The sequence below is a fragment of the Glandiceps talaboti genome, chromosome 21 (assembly GCF_964340395.1).
Source record: "Glandiceps talaboti chromosome 21, keGlaTala1.1, whole genome shotgun sequence".
Classification (NCBI taxonomy): Eukaryota; Metazoa; Hemichordata; class Enteropneusta; family Spengelidae; genus Glandiceps; species Glandiceps talaboti.
The window spans coordinates 4,986,181-5,001,971 of record NC_135569.1 but is presented as its reverse complement, the minus strand read 5'-3'; the positions used below and the strand labels follow the sequence as shown (position 1 = coordinate 5,001,971).

The following is a 15,791-nucleotide window of genomic DNA, read 5'->3' as shown; positions in this document are numbered from 1 at the left end:
GTTGAAATCAGTGAAAATGAAAAGTAAATGCACTGGTATTTGTGAAAGAAAAAAGTGTGTTATACTGGTATTGAAGAAATCAATAGTGTAGATGACACTGGTTGACAGACTTCCGGAATTCCAGACAATGTAGTCACTCACCTTAGGATCACATAGCTAGACTGGGAATAATACAGTCTTTATACTTCCTGGGAAGTAAATGGATACCGACAGCCGTATGCATTCATTATCACAATGTACAGGATTCCAAAATAGACAATGAGAAACTGCATGTACGTGTACATGTAGGTGGATATTTCACCCCTGTCTCATGTCATGTCAATTTTTGCTGGTTTGATGAGACTGTTGTACAGGATAAAGCTGCAAATGTACATGTAGAAATACAGAACACTTGGCCAACCCATTTCAAAATTCAAGTAACTGTATGAAGCATAAGGGTTGACAATTTTTGCTGGTTTGGTGAGTATGTTATACAAGATAAAATACATAATTATATGTACATAACACTGAGCCCATTTCAAAATTCAGGTAACTATAGTAACGTAAAGGTTTAGGGATATACAAAGGGCAAGGTGTATTATGCAAATTAAAGAATTTTTCACTGCAATATTGTTATCACTTTGAAGACTTAATTAACTGAATGGCCTTCAGGTACATGAAGAAGTGTCTCAATATTGGAAAATTTATATTATACAATGCAAGTTAACAAAATGATCGTGATGTGGTGGGGTAGCATATCATATTGATAATCTGAACAGTTAATTCCTCCCAAAAATAATGACTATTGAAAATTAGTTATACATATACATGTATCTTGTAAGCAACTAAACATCAAAATATGAGAAACTTCTCAAAATGTAAGATGATACAAATTGTTTATGTTTAATTCTACTGACTTTAAAAAAATGTTCATGTTATGCTTACACTTTATACATGTCATTGTACAATGTACAAGGGCATATACATGTCGGTTGTAAACTGTTCACTAAAAATTCCATGATGTTGTTAAAGCTTGCAATAACAACTAGCTAGGCAGCTGTTTAAAGCCCTACCATCCAGTTTGTCTATTTTTAGATGTCATGTATTTGAATACTAAACATTATAAACATGATAAAATGTTAGATTGCCATTGTAACATATCCCCAGTATGGGAGTTGACAGTAAAATAAAAAATCTAAATGTCACAAGTGTGATAAAATGTGAAAGTGGATGTAGGATTGCAACTTAACCCAAAATTCAATTTGATAATTAAAGTTAAACACTAAACATTATAAACGTGATAACATGTGAAAGTGGGATTGTAACTTATCCCGGTATGTTACTATGTAGACAGTAAAAATTAATGTATCGCATTGTGTATGCACAAGTCATACAACTTTAAATGGGCCTTATCTGTAAAAACAATCACTGTGCAAGTGGTAATGTAGGGTTTATGAGTGTATTGACCATCATAATGTGAACTGAGTCAGAGTAAGGGGTCATGGCCTTTGATAGACAGATTCTGTGCTATGCATAGTGGTACAAATGTACCATGCAAAGTGGGGTGGCAATGGTTCACAGCAGTGCGCCATTCAATAGATTGGAAGAGATTTTATGGGAGAAGTGAATGTCCTCCATTTCCTTCAGTTTCTTATAAGTTATATGTACAAGTATGTTGTTATATGTACATATAACCATTTATGAATTATATACATTTCGTTACATGTATATTCTCAATTTGTAGACACGAAATTTTCAACAGTACAGTATGTTACACAAGTGTTGACAAAATCCAGTTTGATTCCCTGAGTGTTATATGTACATAGTATGTCTACAAAACCCATGAAATGCAATGTCGATGGAACTTATAACAATAAAGGACTGGAGACAGCTATCAACTTTTGAATGCATGACAGAGCTGAGCATGGAAGCCCATATAAGCCTGTATTCAGTAAATGTAAATGGAACAGAACGTTTATAGCGGATAAATGTATGCTTCATGACATTTTACATAGGAGACACTCATCATCAAATCAAACTGTATTATATATATAATGAACTCATGGTAAATCAACATCCCCAGTGGCACATACACTATATACAAATACATTAACTTAAATAGGAATGCAGCTCTGTGCATATACACAATGTAGATATCATATGTTGTAAGTTGAAGGTAATGGAGTTGTTTACCTTCAGTTTAAATGGGAATGACCTCAATTTAAGGTCATGTATAAAGGGGTTATATATATATCAACAGCAGATATCTACAGGTACATGGACATACATTGTATGTATTTGTGTACACTACAATGTACAATTTGTAGTGCACTTTGAATTGTACATAATGAATGATAAATGTCTTTATTTTCTGACCCCTATTTCAAAAAATGCAAGGCTTGTATTTAGTAGTAGTCCAGGGCACACTGACTACAGTCTACACTAAACGGCATACATGTATACTGTCCACGTACATGTGTGCTTGTATCTAGACAAGCAGATGTATACTATAAGGTGGTAGTCTGTTAGATCAATGGAAAGCACTAGAATATTGTAGCTGAAACAGTTTGCTACATCTGACTACTAAGTGAAGAAGTTAAATTGAGCCCTGTACTACAACACTCCCACCAAGATGAGAGTAGTATTTTTTCAAGGTTGCATACAAAAAAATGTATGACTATAGAGATAAGATACAGAGGCAATGTAAATAAAACCACATTTGCTAAAACATCCAGACCATGTACATTGTATGTACTGTGCTTGTCATTTCTGTTTAAGCCTTGATGTTTTAGATGGTTTGTATGTAATGGATAGAAGTAGCCCTCATGTCAGAGTTTTTGTTTGTTCTGTGTATTGTGAGGGTCAGAGTACGCTGATAATTGGAGAATGATACATGTACACTCCAGGAATAAAAAATAAAGCCATTGTGCATACTAGTACATATTAACTATTAGGGATAGATAATTTGAGCTGATGAAGTTGTGTGTCACTTTGAAAATTTTAGAATTTTTTGAAACTTAAATAGTTTTCTTGTTATAAGACAACTTAAATATCATAAGATGAAAGTAATTCTTGACTAAGAAACCAGGTTTGTTGCATGTTCTCTTTAGCTAAATTTGCCAGCCTCATGTACATGATTCATTGTGGTATTTCAATGAATGACAGTGAAGGATTTACAAGGGAATCTGATCCAGTATTTTATATTGGTGCATTCCTTGTGTAGAATTCAATCTTGAAGTTCAAGAATTGTCAATTGCATTTTAACTAGACTGTAATATATTTGAGTGTCAAGTTTTGTTCACTGCTAATCCGTTCTTTGTATTTAATTAATCAACACTTTCCAGCCACTGGTCTGCGTACATTCTTGCAATAATCAAGAAAACGTTCGAAATCAACGATACAGGTACATGTATGTGTACAAGACTGGCATGAAATATGCAAAAAATGTACAAGTGCATGTAGTGCAAAGCTTATAAGGAATTCCAATAGTATAAAGTAAAAGTAGCATTTTGGAATTGGAAAATTCTGTACTTATTCCAAGTCTTGTACATGTAGAAAGGTTGCTCTTTTTAAAAAAGTATGAAATAGATATCTTACACCATTTGCTATGACAGTATTTCAATAGTTCATAAACCTTGAAAATTTATAATCAGGGAATGTTTTTTCTGTATTCATTGTAGGAATGCATTTTTTTCTATGCTGTTCATAATCAGTTCCTATAGTACCTACAGTGTAGCAAAGATATAAGGATGTTAAAATTCATCAGTTTGATTATATTGACCAGGAGAGCCTCCGACTGGGGGGAATGGCATCACTGGGGACTCTTGCACTACTTAAAAATTGACTGTATTTGGGGTACCCTTGGGTACCAAAGAGTTACATGTTAGTGGTTGCATAATTGAACACACCCAGTATTTCAGTCATGTATGTAGTCGTATAAACTACTGTTGCCATCAAACTTGATCAGACATAGTGTACTTGTACATGTATCAGTTCATGCAGAAACTTGTAACAAAGTGTACCTTATTTGTGCATGTAGTTACTCACATACACAGTGTGGAAGTTGTGAAATTTAAATCCATCAACAAATTGACTGTAGACTAATGAACCATAAACTACTTAATAACTGTACACTAATTAAATATAAACTAATTAACTAATTGAATCATAAACTATTTATATCAGCAGACTAGTATGATAACAATGCAGACTCCCCTGTACTGTAGGAAGGTGGACTATTAAAAATCAGCATAGCAAACTTGAAAGTTTGTTCATGTTGGGAGGACTAACCCTATTGCATTGCCCAGGTTTTAACTAAGAGAACACCAAGGCTATCCCTCAGTTCACTGGCTTCATTGATCGTCATAGATTAATTTAGATAAAGTAACTACATGTAGTTATATGTTCAAAAAATGTCCATCTAATCCACCTCCTTGATGTATTCTCAATGACAGTGACACAGTCCTGGCAACACCATGGTGGGTCTGTGACACAATTTTCGGAATGCATACATGTAGCTACAGTTATTGTACACGTACTTCACCTAACCTAACCTATATGTACTTCACCTAACCTAACCTACATCACTACATGTCATAACAAGTCATTGAAGCCAGTCAACTGATAGTGATACTAAGTCTGGAAAAAACTACTACATGCATCTTAATTACAATAATATGGTTGTCCAATAGACTGTGCCTTACTAAATGACACTAATTTTAGTAACTTATTTTGTAATTAAAACTTGACAGTCTGTATAGTAAAAGGAATATAACTCACTTAAGTCTAGTATTAAAACAGTGAAATACAAAACCATAGTCTACATGTAGTCTACATTTACATTGGACAGCTGCTGTGTGTGATATATTGAAGGCCAAGCAGTTGAGCTTAGGATTAAAATATATGTGTAAAAAGCACTTTTCTGGCAGAGCCTTTACAAGAAGTTGGTCCAGAACAAATGAATGAGCCTATAATAATAATAATAAACACAAATTTATAAAGCGCCTGATATCCATCAAAAGATGCCCAATGGCGCTCCCAGTTCACATGAATGCTCTTTGGAATAGGTAAGTTTTGAGTTTGGCTTTGAAGATATCAACAGTAGGTGCGGTGTGAATGTCAAGGGGGAGATGATTCCATAATGTGGGAGATGAGTGTGAGAATGATCGGTCTCCATATGATTTGAGTCTGGTCTTGGGTATGTGGAGTAGTTGTTTGTTGCTTGAACGGAGTGATCTGCCTGGGTTACTTTGCTGAATGAGGTCGGAGATGTAATGTGGGGTCTTTCCATGTAGCGCTTTATGTACATGTAGGCATGTACATAATGCTTGCAGATCCACGATAAGATAGCACTGTGGAAGAACTTTTCGGAAAATTTTTCTGAGAGGTATAGTTATGTTGATACATACATTTATTTTATCGTGGTTGCACTGTGTATGTATGTTAGCAAAAGTGTTGACTAGGCTGTATGTTTTCTGCCTTCAACATATTTGGAATGGTTGTGCTGACCCCCATCACATTACCATATGTACATGTAGTCTTGAGTGGTTTACACGTCTGTTTTCAATATCCTTCAAAGTCTAAACCCACTACTAAATTTCTATATATTTACCAATAAATTTTGGTACCTCTCAACTTCAAATTAGCATTGAAATAGTTACATACATGTACAAGTACAGCGGTCTAGACAAGGTACTGAGTGTGAACTTGACATAAAATCTTGCTTCAGAGTAATTTAATCGCCCCCCCCCCCCAGGGGACTATTGCATTAATTCCATCCGTCCGTGCATGTGTGCATGGTACATGTACCTGTCAACTTCAAATTGTTGATGACACAGTTATACATGTATACAGCCGTCTCCATGAACAAGGTGCAAAGAGTGAACTTGACATACATGTAAAGTCTGTCTTCTGAGTAATTTAATTTTATCTAAATTTGCCGTCTAGTTACATGTAAAGGTACATACATGTACATGTATGTATGTACCTCCTATTATTTTCTCTTTCTAAAAGTGCCTTCTTTTCATTCTGTTAAAGTTAAAGTTCCAATGAAATTACTTACACTCATGAATTTCAGTGAAAAACTAGTTCAAGTATTTGAGGTAAAATGTCCACAGTCCAATAAAGTGATAGATAGCTGACGTTTCAGGATTAACCTAACTATGAGCTAATTAACACTACTGAAAGTGTAGGAAGTCTGTGATGTAATTTCAGTATATCTTTTCCTACATCAATAAAATAAGTAAATAAACTCGTAGCAAGGGAGTCAACTTTAACTATACAATCTACGATTTAGTATTGTTTGTGACCGAAAAAACCTCTGGTATGTCACGTGTTCGTGAAAATCAAATTTGCATATTTGTTCACATATATACATAGTACATGTACATGTACATTTGTACATCTTGTTATAGATTAAGTTAGGAATGTTTGGATTGTACTAGTCATGGTGACTATTTATGTTCAACAGTCTGTTTTCTATGTTGTGCGTGCATTTCAATTTGTAACTTCAACATGTGCTTGTAAACACATTCAAATTACATGTAACTGATCAATCATGTAAATACCATCACACATAGAAGTTTAATGACTGTCACTTGTATTATACAGAGCAAGGTACAAGGCCAAACAATATTCTGTATTGATTAGAATTACAAGTTACCAGTGACCAGCTCTGTTTGTAGTCTAACTGCTAGACCTCAAGCTTTCTTGTCAACACTCTGTTTCTGAAGGTGGCACACAATCGAGGGCAAATGCCTGCCCTCGCTAGCGACCTTCGCTCTAAAATTTCGTTAGAGATTCACCTTTTTCCGCCGTGAATTATGGCACAGCTGCTCGACATCTAAACGATATATTTCTTGTACTTTACAGCAACATCTCTAATATATCAAGATGGAAGGACCACCACAGAGGGGAGGTACTCAGCACAGACTTGAACAACAACTAGCAGCGTTAGATATTGAACATCACGATGGTCATCCATCAACAGAAACAAGTTACTCGTATTCTTACAAAGTGCCAACATTTCAAAATGCTCCTAAGAAATTTGCACCAGTGACTGCTCCAAAACCGAAATTTTCAGGTCAGCAAAATGGGCGAAACTCCTCCGCAGCTCCACCCCCACCTCCTGGGCCAGATTCTTACAAAAGTATAGTGTCATCCAGCATGAATAATGACAATCATAGTTTTACGTATGCACATGCACAGCCGGCAATGCAGCAAGATTTTCTTCAGCATGGCAGTAAAGCTACCAAAGGTAGTACTTCTAGTAGTATGCTAACTCCACTAATATTTTATTATTTGTAACTTATTGTTTGTTGCTGATTTGTTAGTGTCATGACATGCCTGTGCATAGTAGAATGGCGTGAATTTTGGTGTGATGAAATGCCTGTGCTTAGAATGGCTTGAATTTTAGTGTGATGAAATGCCTGTGCTTAGAATGGCTTGAATTTTAGTGTGATGAAATGCCTGTGCATAGTAGAATGGCTTGAATTTTGATGTAATGAAATGCCTGTGCTTAGAATGGCGTGAATTTTGATGTGATTAAATGCTTGTGTTTAGAATGGCTTGAATTTTGATGTAATGAAATGCTTGTGTTTAGAATGGCGTGAATTTTGATGTGATTAAATGCTTGTGTTTAGAATGGCTTGAATTTTGGTGTGATGAAATGCCTGTGCATAGTAGAATGGCTTGAATTTTGGTGTGATGAAATGCCTGTGCATAGTAGAATGGCTTGAAGTTTGGTGTGATGAAATGCCTGTGCATAGTAGAATGGCTTGAATTTTGGTGTGATCAAATGCCAATGCTTAGAATGGCTTGAATTTTGGTGTGATGAAATGCCTGTGCATAGTAGAATGGCTTGAATTTTGGTGTGATGAAATGCCTGTGCATAGTAGAATGGCTTGAAGTTTGGTGTGATGAAATGCCTGTGCATAGTAGAATGGCTTGAATTTTGGTGTGATCAAATGCCAATGCTTAGAATGGCTTGAATTTTGATGTAATGAAATGCCCATGCTTAGAATGACTTGAATTTTGAAGTTATGAAATGCCAATGCTTAGAATGGCTTGAATGTTGACATGATGAAATGACTGTGCTTAGAATGGCTTGAATACTGCTCTGTTTAGTGGTTCGGCAGTATTCACAGACATTTCCAAATGTGCAGGATCAACAGTTGATTGATTTTGCTGTTATTTTTTATGACTTTATGATGCATGATTCAATATTATTTACATTTTATATACCCATATGACTGTAATCTCAGTGGTAACTTATTCCAAGTTTCAAAAGTTAAGAAATTTTTAGAAGAAATCATTAATAATTGACCATATATGTGTACTTATCAGTGTGTAGCTTGGGAAGACTATACCCCTAATGATCATGAAGGTTGGGAGTCAAAGAGATACACATCTTCAATTGATATTGTGATTGTAAAATGTATACATGTAGTTATACGTGTTGGCCATTTAGTTATACACAGTATAATATTGTCCCAGTATTCTGCAGTCCTGCTATGGTTGCTACTGTAATATCCATAAATCTAATGTTCCTAGTAATTTTGTTGTTATTACAAACAGACAAGGGTATACAAGATATATATTTCTACATGTAGTGTGGACCCTCTGTTTTCAGTTTGCCATGGTGTGTACTTAAACATCCCTAACCCTAATGTTACTTGTCTCCTCCATTTTGTTTGTGTTAGAATATAGGCCAGGGTACACAACACACATATTAGGCCCAGTACTGTGTTCAGTCTTTCTGAAATCTTAGACTAGAAAGAATAACATGATATCTTTAGTTTGACCTAAAAAAAACTGAACAATGCTCTGTCTTTATATTACTATTATTTCATCAGTAAGAATGCTGTAGTAATCTGATATATTGCTGTTAGGAATGTTTTAATCTAAACCAAATAGTTCTGGCACTAGTCAAAAACACCTAGACACATACAAACCTAGAAAAAACACACAGTGCATTTGCTTGCTTGTGGTAAGCAAGAATGAGGCAAGTTTCATGCATATACACGCAGTATAAGTAGTGCTGGTAACTTATGGAAGTATAAACACCACAAGAATACCATCCCATGACTTTGTATGGAAAACTACACATAACATTGAGTGCAACTGTTAGTTTTGCATTATAACTTCCACAGCTATAAACAAACTGATGAAACCATTGCATGAAAGTACATCAGAGCCACTCGCTATCAATGTGTTGTATCAGTTGCGCTGTTGTTTTTACCTTATTTTGTTAGTATGTGAAGTCTTTCCTTGGCTCACTTCATTCAAGCAAACACACTGGTGTTTTTTGCGGGTTGTAGACATGTATGTAGGTTATGATTCCAGACTGATACTGGTATTACAATGACCCTGAAATCATAGAAGGATAAATTTACCCCATGCACTTCTGTTATCACTTCAAAAGGACCAGGTACAAGCTGCCATACTGGAAAGTTCTGGGAGATATGATGGCTTTGATTTTCATGGAAATTGATCCCTGAGGACGTAGCTCTGCACAGACAAAACATATACATGTATTTCATAGTTCATAGACTAAATATCCACAGTTTAGTGAATGTTTAATGACCCAAATCTAAATTGAAGTGTGGCTGCAGTATGTGAAAACTCATAACCCATCAAAACAAATGATCAGATTAAGTGATTGAAATACTTGACTGTACTGGTAGGAGACTGTAATGGTCAAATATCCCAAGTATTTATAGTTGTGAAAGGAAATAAGCATTCGGGTATGTCAAAAAATGTGTTATTGATCTAGAAGTTAAATTTTAAATTTACAATGTATATTAGGGAACATTCATAGCATTTTCTTGAAAAATACATGTTATACATATTCTACTAGTACTGACTATTTACTATTTTAAAAAGACTAACAATGAAATTGATAAGAGTCCATAACAAATAAAACTGTTTTGTGTATAATCAAGTTTGATTCAATATGGGTTGGCTTGTGGCTTGCATGTTTGTATTTTAGTTGTAACATGGTGGCCAATCACTGCTGATGTTACATTCAAAGTGTTACAAATTAACATGGTGGCCAATCACTGCTGATGTTACATTTAGTGCAGTAGTTGTAACTTTGTGGCCAATCACTGCCGAAATTGTATCCATTGCGGTAGCTCCAACATGGTGGCCAATCCCTCCTGATGTTACATTTTGTGTGTTAGCCAATCGCTACTAATATTATAATCAGCATATTTGCATAAATAATGAGTTTTACAATTTACTTTCCAATCTTGTTTATTCCTACTAACATTACTAAGTTACGCATGCCTTTGTGTACAATTATTTCTTTTTTTCTTTTTTATAACATTTAGGAATTCTTCCTTCTGCTCATACTCGTACTAAAGGTAATGCTACAGCTGCTGTGCTTTTTTCCTAATACTTAATATTTTGTTCCCATTTATGTAACTAATTTTTGTTATTTTATGGTATAGTAAATTGATAGTTGATAACATGTGTATAATATCAGGTACGATACATAGACAGGTGGGTAATTAAGGTGTGTGGAGTTACTTTAAGATAAACTAAGTGTTTGACTTATAAGTTGGTGTTACCCTGGTAATGTTATGGGTTTTACAGGTGTACATAATGTGACTTTTGTCAGAGATGTTCTGATTTGAATTCTGTTTGTACATGTACCTATATATGTCAAACACTTTCATTTCAATCACATAAAACATAATTTTTAAAAATTACATACATTATCATGTATACTATCAACTACATTCTATTCTTAAAGAATGTAAATACATGTATCACTTACATTGAGTTGACCTCACATTCTCCATGTCATCTTTGGGCTGATTAGTTGAACAAACATAAAACTCATTTCTAAGTCCATCATGAGCCAATCAGGTGACAGCTTACATCATTGAGTTGACATTGCCAGTCCATGGTAAGCCAATCATATTACAGCTATAATCTCAACAATGCAAATGGCTAAAAAAAAACTAAAAAAAAACTACACAGCATATGTTACCAAAAGCAAACTTTATTTGGTACAATTAGTAAGAAATACATGCATAATGCAGGATGTATGATCAATAAAAAATTTTAAATAAATATTTGTATAACTTTTGCGAGACCATTTGCAATAATTCTTAGGCGACAGACTCGGTGAATGGCAATAATTCTTAGGCGACAGACTCGGTGAATGGCAATAATTCTTAGGCGACAGACTCAGTGAATGGCAATAATTCTTAGGCGACAGACTCGGTGAATGGCAATAATTCTTAGGCGACAGACTCAGTGAATGGCAATAATTCTTAGGCGACAGACTCGGTGAATGGCAATAATTCTTAGGTGACAGACTCGGTGAATGGCAATAATTCTTAGGCGACAGACTCGGTGAATGGTAGAATATATGGGATTGATTGAGACCATTTATAGTTTCGGTAAATTTAATATCTTCTAGTGTTCATTTGTTAGCATTATGAAGTTCAGACTCCTGAGAACATGCAGGAAAAGTTTTGACGTGAAACGTGCATCTGATGACAAATTTGTTTTGCTTCATGTTTTTGGTAAGAATGGACTGTTTAGTTCACTAACACCAAATGCAAGTCAATAGGGAACTTGAAAACCTGCCATGTTGAATGTTGCATCATGGGAAATGTGATAATAAAGACTAATCAATTAGTATTGTAAACAATGTTGAGACATTGTTTGTAACCACAAATGATCAATTTATATTTGCCCTGACCAGTGTGGGAGATTGATTTTATCAGTAGCTCCAGATTAGGTATCACAATAACCACAGATAATCCCATAGTCCTTTGTATCTGAGCATGCTCAGTCTGGACTGCAAGTTCCCTTGTCCAGCACGTCTTTATTGGATGTACACGCTTTCGTTTTTCTTGCATACACACATTCGTTTTTCTTGCATACACGCATTCGTTTTTCTTGCATACACGCATTCGTTTTTCTTGCATACACACATTCATTTTTCCAATACATACACAGTTACATTTGTACATGTATACACTTATCTAATCTTGACTCCTTGTAATATTTCTGGGTCCGCGTTTACTAACCCTCTTACTTTTCAGTCACTCGCTCTGTGTTTCATCAGCTTTTGCTTTGCTGATAACCCTTCTGAAGTGCAGAATTGGTTTACTATTTCAGCACGACTGCATGCTATCTTGACTTCTGACTTTACATTGAAGAAACACGAATGATTCATTCCTTTATTGTCATCTTGTCACTCATCTCATCTCTTCTCTCTTAAACATCTTTCCTTTCTATCTCTCTCTCTCTATTTCTATAGAACCCCCTCCTCCAATTCCACCCAGAGGTGTTGCTTACCATGGACATCAACAAGGTTCATTGACATATTTTCCTTGCTATACATGTAGTTATTAAGGGAAACATTAAACAAACATGCAAACGTTTACATATACAACTCATCGGGCGCATGCATTTGTATTCAGAGGACAGTTTACTGTACATAGTACATATTCATGTGTAGACAGGTTTATGTTGTTTTCAAGGAAGTTAGAAATTTTCCTTTGTTAATATGAACGTTCATAAATTGACAAATAATCATAATTCCAGTACATGTATCATTTAGATTAGGTGCATGTATAATGTAAATGTACATTTCATGTGTTATATGTATCGTACCTGTACCTGTATGTCGTAACATAGGCTAATTTCTATCGATGTCTTCGAATTTCTTCTCACGTCTAGCTCAGTGAGGTTCTGAGATGAAATATCAAATTCAAACAAATCCCCCATGCCATCATTAAGATCATGTCTTTTTTAATCAATCACAGAATTTTGGCCAGTAAGGTAGTGTTTATTTGGACACTTACATAATGCCCAAATATGGCTCATTTGTTCTATCAGGATACTACCTGTACACTATCTACATCATTCTAAGAGTTGGGGGATGACTCGTATGCATAGACAACTTTAGGTTCATTATTTCTTATTGAGCTAGACAAGAGATGAGAGATCTTGAGATTCAAAGCCATAGATAGTATCTAGACTAGAATTAACATTTCTCTTGCAGCATGTCTTTTCAAGGAATGAGAATTATTACCATGGTAACTTTGTTGTGCATTTTGAAACATATATTTTTTTTTGTGGCTGCAGAATGAGTAGTTATAATGAGTGTTTGATTGCAAATGAAATTTCTTCAAAAGTGTTGCCGTAAAAACTGAGGTCCGACTAATATTAAATCGATCTAAGTATTCAAATTCAAGTGTAATGTAATATCGTTGTAAAAAAGCTGTGTGGCTAAAGTGAATAATTTGGCAATTTTCTGACACCAAATTTGAGCTGTACAAATGTACCTCTATCACATGTATACATTGTATGCACAAACAATGGAGGGGACAACATTGTCTTATGATGTACATGTTTGTGTTTCATTATCAATCAGTGTACATACATTTGTAATGAGTAGTGTCTTATAACATTACACTACAGAGAAATACTAAAATTATTGATAGATAAAGGCAACACAAGTGTTTGAAAATTTCATCTGATACATCACTCACTCCGAACCATTTGCATGTTGGTTCACCGTAGCTCACTGTGCCATTTCTTTCTTGCCGTCTGTAGGCCCACCACCTCCACCTCCACCAAAGCCAAAAAATCGACCACAACAACAGAAAACTGCAGGTACACATTGTTACTGCACAGTTGAAGCAGAGTTTCATACCCTTTCAACCCTGTATATAACTGTTTTGGTACGGTGTAATTATGCGGATCATACCATTAAACAGATAGAGGGATGATTGGGTCAACAGAGTATACTTTAAAAATTGTGTGCTCAACTCTTTTTCTTTCGTCACCATCACCGTCATCATCATCACCATCATCGCTATCAATCATTGCCATTATTATCGTCATACTTATGCTCGGCAGTTTTTTAACCATTTTTGTCAATTTGACAACAAAATTGGCTTTAGATAACATGGTGTTGCAGAAAGCGTTTTGAATGCTAAATATTTTCGCACATTTTGTTTTTTGTGGAAAACAATTCTATGTGTACTTTTAATATATTATCGGTAACTGCAGTATTAGATTAATATTAACACAAAATGGAAGAATTGGTTAATTAAAAATAGACACAGGCGTAACTAGCTAGAACAAGTTACTAACAACAAAATGTCATATATCTAGACTTCAATAGACTGCGTGAAAAATTCCATACTGTCGTCTATTTCATATTTCATGGTGATTTCAATTAATGGTTGTGGGACGCCAATGGTTACACTTTTCTGATTAAAAAACAAAAATGAAAGGAAAAAGACTTATTGTGATGAATTTTTGTTTGTGGCATATTTCTTTAGTTATAAAACTGAAGTGATTTTATTTATCAGTTGAAATGAATAGCAAAGTATTTGGAGTGACATGCTTTTTCTTAGTACAAGTACAGTATGATCTTTCAACTGTTATTGTTTGACTCTAGAGGGCGCTATAACAGTCAACTGATTTTTACTGGAATCTTCAAATGCTACAGCATTATTAGAGTATATACAAAAACATCCAACAAATAATAAACTTTTACATTGGTGAGAAATATTTGTGGTCAAAGTGCCAAAGTAGACTCTTTCAATCTACACAGACTGACATATTAAAGATTTATTCAAAAGTGACTCACTGTCAAATGATATTATATACTTTTAAACACGAAGTTTCTGAAATCAAAAGTTGTCTTTTGAAGAAAAACAACTAATAAAAGAATTGATAAGAAATCAGAAACAATATGTATAACACCTATTAATTTCCTATTTTGTCAAAATGATTATATTTCCATTTTCAAGTATCACCAAAATTTTAAATACACATTTGTGTCTATCAGCAGTTAATGCATTTGTAGGATTGCATACACTTGCAAAGTGTTTTATACTGGAAGTGTAACTAATGTGTTTGTCTTCTTGTAATCTAATAAGCCATCGGGTGCTTGACAACACGACACGTTCACCTGGTGTTTTGTCCATACATGTACTAACATGGTGGGTGTGTGTATATGTGTTAAGGTACTCACACACATGAATGGAAAGATACTAGTAAACTTGGAAATTGCTGTGATTGTTTGCAGAAGTTCTGACATTAAGATCTCCAAAAATCGAAAAGTGCATAACGTTGCTGAGATGCATAGATGAGGGAATTGTTTTCAATTTGACAATTTCTGACTATTTTCCTCATAATCAAAGTGTACGTCATGTTTGCTAAAATATAGTTGAACAAAAAACAATTCAGGAAGCTAAACCATCTTGTACGATTTCTTATGATTTGATAAATATGAAATCACAAGAGATTTCAAAGAATTTCATTTCTTGTCAAATGATATTTAAAAAATCACATAATTAGTTTATTTCAGTTTAAAATGGTTTGTAATAAAGATCAGCGACTTAAAAATTTGTCTTTGCGTACGCTCCTTTTACTGTTACTCATTTAGTTATGGTTTATAGGAATGCGAACGCCAACAAATCTCTCAGCATAGGACTCTACCTTCTGTTCTGCAATAAATCAAACAAGGTATCCAGTTTACAGTATCCCTTACAAAGTACACAAATACATGTTTACTTACTTTTGGGTCATTATGGTATGCTAATCCTTACCAATACAGTGTTTTTGATTTTTGAGAACCCCAGTAACTGAGGAAGGCAAATCTGACAAAAAGTTGCACAGATTTCCATACCATGTGCAAGTATTTGTTTAATTCTGGTCTGAAACTTTGGTATAAAAGTACCTAAGTAATTCATGTTGATTTTACATACTTATTGAAAACTTAGCAGAAACACTGTGTAACAACTCTGATTTGGGGAACTCGGGTAAATCTT

The 15,791-nt window shown here is 34.6% G+C and overlaps 1 protein-coding gene across 6 annotated transcripts in view; it reads left to right on the top strand.

Moving 5' to 3' along the window:
- Positions 1-15,791, top strand: part of LOC144451487 (uncharacterized) — a 31,032-nt gene that overhangs the window by 3,398 nt on the left and 11,843 nt on the right. The window contains exons 2-3 of one of the 6 annotated variants that reach the window (XM_078142347.1): positions 6,850-7,060; positions 13,561-13,620. In XM_078142347.1, the coding sequence (XP_077998473.1) occupies positions 6,871-7,060; positions 13,561-13,620 (250 nt within the window). In that variant the 5' untranslated portion in view covers positions 6,850-6,870. The other 5 variants (XM_078142348.1, XM_078142349.1, XM_078142346.1 and 2 more) reach the window with 5 other exon arrangements.